Source organism: Micropterus salmoides, unplaced genomic scaffold (genome assembly GCF_014851395.1).
Source record: "Micropterus salmoides isolate LMB-PRFRI ecotype aquatic unplaced genomic scaffold, ASM1485139v1 Ms_hic_scaffold_1149, whole genome shotgun sequence".
Taxonomy (NCBI): Eukaryota; Metazoa; Chordata; class Actinopteri; order Centrarchiformes; family Centrarchidae; genus Micropterus; species Micropterus salmoides.
In genome coordinates, this window is record NW_024040207.1 from 1 (window position 1) to 9,298 (window position 9,298).

Here is a 9,298-nt window from a genome sequence, read left to right on the forward strand (position 1 = left end):
CTGGTACATACTGCTTCCAAGAAATAGCCACACTCTAAAGGCAAACACTGACAAAAGTTCTCGCCTTGGCCCACCTACAAGTTATATGTTACCAAACTAATGCCAGCCATCTAAATGGAAGCATTACAACCTTAAATAGTGTTACAAACTCAGTGGCATAATGTGGTACAAAGTGTAGCTTGCTTTATGCAGTGCAGGTGGTGACTGACTGAGTCACGTTATCCCTTCTGGGCTTACCATAGCTGTATGCTCACGCTGCTCAGACCGTTCGGTCTTACAAACCCTTATACTCGACTCAACCCGACTTGACTGCTGCTCATAGCAGCTCTCATACGAACTCGCTACCCTCAAGACTTGCCCATTAATACCAAAGGGAGCGCTTGGGGTGCTTTTGGTCTCGCCAGAATCTTTCATGTACCAGACTCTTAGCAGACTGTTTGCATGCTGCCTGCAGACTTTAGGGAGGACTTCGACAGACCTTAACTCTTGCTGTAGTTTTGGGGTTGACAGACAACATAGCATCAACATAATTATCACTGTAAGTTAAGTAATAGCACTTCTTGATTTCACAAGTTATCATCTTTATGTAGGCTACAGCTTAATAGTTTTGTGGGATAATAAAGCATATTGTTTTACTTCCACTTGATATCCGCATATAATGTTAGTTATGGCCTACACTCATGTGGACTGACAAATATGCAACACCAAAAACTCTATATTAAGTATATATACTACTATATATTTAGAGGTCCAGGCCCAGATATACCAAGGCAACACACCACTACAACCTCTCAGCACTGCCTAGCAGTTGACAAATTATAAACAGCAAAAAACAATAACTGATCAGTTAAATTAGTCTAATTTAGTTACCTGTGCAAGCTTTAACAACAAGCAACATTTTGTATTTTGTCTGTTTTTTGTGCTGTTTTCTTTCTTTATGCTTGGTATAAACTTATCTTGTATAATGTAATAAATATGCTATGTAGACAGTCAATACAGGCATGGAATTTAATATATACAAAATAATCACAATTAAAATTGCAATCACAGCGGTGAGACATTTTCCCTCAAATTGCTCAGCTCTATTCTATGTTGTTTTTATTTTCAGTATACAAAAGAAAATCCCCCTGTAACAAACTGGCAGCAAACCTCTGACCCAATGTATGCTGGGAAAGGCTCCAGCCTCCTGCAACCCTGAACAGGATAAGCGGTTTAAAAAAATAGATGCTCGGATGAAAAAGCAAAGCAAATGCTTGCTTTATCTGTATTGCTGTGTTTCCTGCTGCTCCACCACATCTTTAATACGCCGGAGAAATAAGAAGCATATGAGATGGGTCCCTGTGCTACCATTCCACATTAATCAATATCAGTTTTACATCTCCTTCTTTCACAGATAAAAGACAAGTCCCCCCCGTCACTCATGCCCTCCTTATCCTTTGATCACGCTGAGCAGTCTTATACCTCTCAGGACACTGATAATTCTGCGGCATGCCCATGAGGTTCTCTCACAGCTGCCCCAGAGACACAGCAGAGAGGCAGTGTCACACTTTAACCTCAAACAAATGCTGTGAGACTCTCTCTCCCCGTGAAGCAGAGCTGATAGTGAAGATTAACACTAAAATGTCTGTAATGAGAAAGGCGAGTGACAGAAGAGCTCCTGACTACATTATATAGGTGCTTACCGCATTCACTCCACTATAGAGACAGTCTTTACCATGTTGATGTTGACATTTTTTGTCTTATAGTATAGCAATCACTTCAGTCAATTATTTAGTTGACTGTACAAGATTTAATTGCTGTGTGTCTCATAATCTGTTAATTTAACGTCATGGCAGATATGTTCATGTTTTTCCTATTTGCAGTTTCATTCTTTTGTATTTAGTTCAATGTAGTCTTTTTTTTAAAAACCTTTTTGTCTGACTTTTATAAACCTGCAAATAAAATATAAATTTATAAATAATAATAAACCCCTAACCCTAACAGCCTGACATTTTCAAGCAGCCCTTTATTATTTTAAAGAGTAAGTCTGGTGATTTCTTATTGTTATTTAAAGCTAGAGTAGGCAACTTGGAGAAAGATTGTGAATATATGCAACCGAAAAAATTCCAACCCCTCCCGTCAGGCCTCCCTCAAAAACATTTTTGATGGGCAGAGTACGTGCAGTTAGGTAGGTAGATATACAGGAAGATCAGTAAGAGACATTACCTAGTCCAGCCTTAAGACCCTTGAAAAGACAAAAACTGGCCTGTGTATCCAAAGCCTTATACTTTAAATCTTATTCCTCTGTGCCATAGACCTCCATTTTTATACAAAAACTATAAAAAAAAAACAAAAAAAACCACTGATGAGCCACACTGTTTAATTTGGTGACATGTTCCTTCACTGAGTTGATTGCAAACCCACATTCCCGATGTTCTTAAAAGGACACTACACCAATTTTACACAGTCGGTTTACAGAATTTGGGGGTATGCATATATGCAAAAAAAAAAGCTAATAAACATAAATAAAACCTTTTGTGACTCCGGAGGGGCTCAAGTGATGTCACTTGAGGGAGTGTTTGGGGCTGAAGTCTGAAAATTAAAGAATTTGAAAGTGGGATTACCAGAACTCTGTACATCAATTAACACAATCGAATCTCTGGCCGAACTGTTGCATTGTTCATTGTTCATTTTGATCTTTTCGTGGCATTTGTTAACTATAAGAAAAACAGAGAATACCAGCCATTTTCCATTCTGCACTGTAAATCTTGAAATACTAAGAATCTACAGTTACAGAGCTGCTTACAAATATATTACCTATAAATGCAGTTGAGTGAATTAACAGATTTTATTTGGCTCAATTTGATATTTTTCCACTTCAATGTTATTTTATAGCCTAATAGAGATTCTTGTAAATATTCTAGCAACCAGCTGTGTATTATGACTCCAGGGACAGATTCATAAAACTCTCTTTAGATTAAAGACCAAAAGCTTATACATGCACAATAGCAGAAATATACATACACTGTTTTTTTCCAGATCTGAACACCTGCTTACACACTGTTCCATGTTTTATATAAAAATGTAAGCTCATATTATCCAGGTTGCTGATCAGATGACAAGCTCCTGAACCTGAGTTCCCCAAGGAGCTCGCCGGTGTTCTCGGCAGCATTCCCGCTGGCAGGTATCAAGGGGTCGCTTCTACCAATCTCAAGAATAACTCGTCTATAAGTATTATATTGAGTGTTACCTTACATATAACCCTCTGTGTTCTCTTGTGCTTAGTGTTGGGACTTACTGCCTGGGAAAACGATGCCAGCTGTTTGTTTTACATTGCGCCTCTTGAGTAAAATTTGTAGTTTCTCTCTAGTGCATTTAGTGATTCTGTATTGTTTCAACTGTACTGGTTTAGTTGTTTATTGTTTTGCCAAGACCTTTCTTTGTTAAATCCAGAGTGTGTATATATAAATAAGCAAGACTCTCCTGGGGTCCTTATTTCATACCACTGGACGTCATTACAGACACCATTAAATAAAATATATGAGAGTGATGATCACTCCCACATTTATACAGAAATGGATGTCAACATACCCACTGGACACATATCAGAACCACTGTGGCTTGTCTGGCACTAGCAACATCATCCAAGCAGCCTTTGAGTTGTTATGCACAGTAGGGGTGGGCAATCTAGTTATGATTTTCTTCACAGTATATGCAATTTATTATATAAAGCAATGTAAATATATTGTGATATACAACATTTTCCATAAACTTGATTAAAGAACCTTTCAGAGATAAAATTATCATCTTGTGGATTATCCAGTGAATTAACTACCAGACAAATCACAATGATATAAATATGCTGTAAATCCAATATTGCCATAAAGCAGTCCTGCTTAGCTACCCATGGTATAAATGTTACGGCAAAATCTCTGACAGCTGAAACATTTCTGTCAGCTCATGGTACATCTTATCACCCACTCATAAAGCACAGCCATTGGCGCACACAGCATTGTGAGATAATGCACAGCTGCTAGATGATTGTAGAGGTATACCTGGCTAAAATGACTGCAGAGTAAAAAACTTTAACTTGCAATTTTCCTGCCTTTTTTGCTGAAACTGATTCAACTTTATTGTCATTTCTGGAAGCTGTAGATTGTGGTGCTGTTAATTATCTTAAATTATCTTGCTTGACACGGAGAGGTATTTCTGCCTACCCCATTTACATTACAACGATATAAATGACTGTGAAATCAGGTTACTGGTATTGTCTGATATACACTGAACAAAATTATAAATGCAACACTTTTATTTTTGCCCAATTCATCATGAGCTGAACTCAAAGATCTAAGACCTATGTACACAAAAGGTCTATTTCTCTCAAATATTGTTCACAAATCTGTCAAAATCTTTGTTAGTGAGCACTTCTCCTTTGCCAAGATAAGCCATCCACCTCACAGGTGTGGTATATCAAGATGCTGATCAGACAGCATTGCACAGGTGTGCCTTAGGCAGGCCATAATAAATTCCCTTCTAACTGGGTTACACATACTTTACTACTGTAGTGTTTTGATCATAGACTGTATAAAAGAAGTGGACATAGTCATCGTGATGTCACCCGTTGGTTTGTGGTTTTGAAGCCTCGAGTTTGGCCATGTTGATTTTTTGCAACCAGGAAGTGCCCGGAAGTGCCATATTTGGACGAGACGTGGAGCTAACAGTCGTGTGTGGAGCTAGTTAGCTTGCTTAGCTAGGTGCATGTGTAATTCACCTTAACTAACATTTTAACAAGGCTGATAATTTTGTCTAGCAAACAACAGTCTTAAAACTAAATGTACTCACCAGAGAAAGTGAACAGCCAACTCCTAATAAGATTTTTCAACAGCGCTGGTTAAATTTACACAGTGCTGTGGGCTCGAATCGCTCTAGCCTGACTGACAGGTCGCCATGGTAACAACTTGTCAATGACAGATAATCCCGCCCTGAAGCATACTCTGCTTTATGGTCTATTTTAAAATAAATGGGACCATTATATACTAAATGAACGTCATGTTGTACTGAAGAAAACTTGAAACTAGCATTTGAGACCATAAACTAGAATGCAGGTTTAAGGGACTTTCACATTGAATTCGCGTCTCAGACCAGAAGTTTCCCGTTTGGTTTTGATAAACACAGTTGAGTCTTGTCAATAGCCTACATATGTTGCTTTGTCATTTCTGTATTACTGTTCCACTTTCTCAGATTTCTGCCTTTTTTTTTAAGCAGGGTGTCAACCAAAAGACTGGCCAGTGAAATATCTGGTGATGAAAAAAAGTGCAGCTCCATCACAGAAGAATGAATAATGCTAGTGTGTGTCGTAGATGTTACATTTAGCTCATTATTTATCTAGGTCTCTAACAGGAGGTAACAATTTTGAGCTAGCTTGCTGATTATATTTATCTAATAATTATGCCATTCATGTAATAAGCATGTGTCTCACATCATGACACTCAAATTATTGTCATTGTCATGCTCATCAATTTTGCTTTTATTAAGATGAAGCATCCTTTGTATAAGGCACTATTAGTGCAGCCAACAGTCACTGATTTCTGTAGATTATTATAAAGTAATTAAAAAATTATTATTAAGATAAGAAAGAGGTCTGCAAGGAAACCCAGTTTAACCCCCAATCGTTTAAAAAAAAAAAAGAAAAAAATCACGGTTAATCACATGATTTTCTGCGATTAATCGCATTGTTATGCGCAAAATCAAATAATGAATTCTAAAGTAGTGTATTGTACACTTTAAATGTACTGCCATATACACAAAAGTACAATAACGTGGTTTGCAAACACTTTAAACAAATTAGGTGCTTTTTACCAGCAGTATTCCCTTTACACAACAGCAATAAAATATTTCTTGTAAATTTCAACTTAAACATTAATATAATCAAATCAAATATAAAACCAAAGCTATTTGCCACTGCCAGGGCATTACCTTTTATGTAGCTTGTTAAAACAAGTTAGAGTCCAGAGCCACAATCTTAACATCATAACAGGCACCTTCTGAGCAACAGGTTAACATATATAAATCTGTTTTCTTGTTTTTTTTCTGAACATGCATCAGTAGAAACATTTTTTTTTTCATCAGGGAGCAGCATAAACAGTCTATGTTCAGTAGCAAGTGTCCCTGTTAGAGTGAGGTGAAGTGTCACGGTTGTGCCTCACGCACATGCCTGCCATCAAGTTGAATTGTCTTGAACTATTTGTATCCGATGCGCAGCACACATCATTGGAAAAGAGACTTGTTTGTAAGTTTCCAGAATCTATTACTGTTTACTAAAGACACTAAAGAGCATCCCTGCAAAACTAGATGAAGGCCCATCAGGTAAAGTTATGTAGCCTATAATTTTAACTTAAGTTAGGCTACAGCTGTGAGAGCACAGAAGCAGTTCAAAAAAGGCTAATAATAAAAACTGCGTTAACATGCGAAAAAATAATTGTCGGCGTTAATTAATTAATGCATTGCGTGCCCAGCCCTAATATATATGTGTGTTGTTAATTGGTGTTTAAATCCTAATAAAACAGCAGGTTTTTCCACCTTAAGACAGACTGCTATTCACAGCTGTGTAACGTACGGCACTGAGCCAGAAGCTTTAAGCACCAAGCCATTCACTTGTTTCAGCCATGTGGGTAAACACACTAGACTCAGCAGAAACATAGTGCAGCACCGAAATAAGCTTTGAGATTCACTGTGATTTTGAATATTGAATGTATAGCTGTTCCATTTTTATAGGTATGCAATGCTGTCAAAACACTTTCACCATGAGCCAAATGTGTCATCTTCGTCAAACATCAGAAGAATCTTTGTTAAAAGTTTGAACAAAAAGGAGTGTTAAATAGCTTTTTCCTACTTGTGCACTTTTTCAGCCCGGACCCTTTCTTCACGGCGTGTCGGCTGAGCTTGCAGTTGAAGTTGTTCTCCCAGAACTCTGCAAACCAGATATTCCTTCTGTTGTTTTCCAGCGTTCGGCTGATGAAGTAACGATCAAACCCTAGACAGATCAATGGGTTTATGGTCATTGACACAGTCAGTGTAAACAACAGTGTTGGTGCAGTCTGTGACCCAGAGCCTCTGATGTGTTCTACTGTATAATTGATTGAATACTGCATATGTTCAATATACTTTGTTGCTTTGTTTCACTGAAATTTCGTTTTCTGGACATTTGCTGATAAAATTTTCAGCATTACACAGCAACTTTTATTCTTCTTCTTTCTATGAAAATAATATTTCACCTAAATATGTAAATGGTTTTATTATACAATGCTCTTCTCTGTACCTTTGATGGACTGCCGCTTAGGCAGAATGGTGACTGCACCCTCTGCCATCTCCTCCTGGTGCACAACCGGAGAGATCTTTGAGCCCCAGCTGTCCGAACCCACCCAGATGAAATGACCGGTCTGGTTGGCCTTTTTAGCTGCATGGAGTAGCCGCCTGCAAAGGAGAGGAAACAGATGTTTCAGTGGATAAGGTCAGCATCCCGACCAGCTCCACTTTGATTTTGTTTTGCGATTCATTACACAGTGGTCTGGCAGAGGTTGACTGAAACGGCTGTGTTCCCACATGTTTCTCTGCCGTCTGCGGGAGGCGTGTTTTTTTTTTTTTTTAATCTTCAAAGGGGTGTTATGTAGCTATTGCCGGGCCTTACCTGATATCGTCTTCGTTGGCAAAAAGTATAACTACTCTTGCGTTTGGGTTTTCTCTGAGTCGCCGAATGACCTTGTCAAACTCTCCCTGCTTGGGCTCCCGAGGAATCTTGACGGACTGGGAGATGCACACACCCCCTAAACACACAAACAAGTTTATAGATATGTCAATATGACAATTTAGAAACAATATCTTCACTAGAAATAAACAGTGAATAAAACATAAAAAATGGTACTTTACATATTTGTTCCCTGAAGTGTGATTGACCAGCAGAAGGATAATTAGCTTCTAAAAGAAAGCCTGGTAAGACCTTTTCCTCATCAACAGTATGTGGGTTTCACATCAGATCAGGTCTCACTTGGAACATATCTTTAGTAGTTTTGTGGGACAGGAAATGATGTCACAACGTGTGTATTACGTTGCTCTAAATTTTGAATAGAGCATTAAACCTTCCTGTACTCATGTGGATTTAGCAGAGACTTTTATTTTGAAAAGGTTCTCGTAAAAAAAAACAAAAAAAACACACAAAATTTCCTACACTTTTGAGTCCTTGCAAAAGCAGACTGAAAAACAAACAAACAGCGTAATGTGTTTTGTGCAGTCGAAGCAATGTTTCCAGTGCTTCAGGATTTCTTGGGTGAGATTTAGAGTGTCTGAGTGTGTGTCGTGTTGTCTGAAGGATTGCTTCTTAGCATCCTCCAGCTTTCGGGACTTTAGGGACCCCAGCCAAGAACTGTCTTTGTACAAACCGTACACTGTAGATCCAATACAGATACATACTGTACCCATCACCGTTGTAACTGGAGACCAGTTAAGTGTCAGGAAGCTAATGTTTGTAAATAACTCTTGGCCAAAGTGAGTCTGTGTTCTCCAAAAAGCAATCAGAGGAAACAACTAGCAGGAGTGAGACTACTGAAAATTATTGAACATAAATGCAAATTAATTAAAGTTACACATTCCTCTACCTTGGCTGAGTCATGTATTCATGCACAACCTACACACTCAACAACCTGATACATGAAGCTCATACAGACACTAGTACAAAAATGCTTCAACCATTGTTATTTGAGGATTTTTAAAATAGATTATTGTCCTGTGCAGTCTAGACTGCTGTCATTCTGTGGTTTTCCAACTGGGTGCCCAGCTCAATGAGGGGACAGCTAAATCTGTCCCCATTTAGCTGTCGAAAAAACGCTTGAGGTCTGAGACCCCGTATTGGATGAAACTGGCTCATTCTTTCACAGCCGTCACCAAACCTCGTTAAGTTTGAGAAGGTCAGACAGAATTTCTGACCCTGTCCTAGGAGATGCAAAGATTTTAAATTATGTCAGTGAAAATATCTGCAGCAATTTCGCATTGAGAGCTGTGTACAGACATGTTGAGTGGTGGCCTGCAATAGCCAATGAGAGTTTATGACAAAAGAAATGAATGCAGGCTGTCTACTCTGCACCCAACTAATTTTATCCAAGTTTATCATCATCTGACCCTTTAAATATTTTGTTTCTTTTTTCTGCATAAATGGGTGCACATATAACAGATCATAAACACCTCCTTCTACTTAAGCTCAGTTTTTACAAATTATGGTAAAAAGAAAACATCAGGATGAAGGCAGAACAGCAGGATATCAAGATCC

The 9,298-nt window shown here is 38.3% G+C and overlaps 1 protein-coding gene across 1 annotated transcript; it reads right to left on the bottom strand.

The window, feature by feature from the left end:
* Positions 1 to 6,871: 6,871 nt before the first annotated feature.
* LOC119898463 (metabotropic glutamate receptor 4-like) lies at positions 6,872 to 8,454 on the bottom strand (the record flags this gene model as incomplete). Its single annotated transcript, XM_038712635.1, has 4 exons — positions 8,451 to 8,454; positions 7,667 to 7,862; positions 7,298 to 7,452; positions 6,872 to 7,012 (listed from the first exon to the last, which is right to left on the bottom strand). Coding segments are annotated over exons 1-4 (496 nt in total), but the record flags the coding sequence as incomplete, so codon positions are not given.
* Between the last annotated feature and the right edge of the window lie 844 nt (positions 8,455 to 9,298).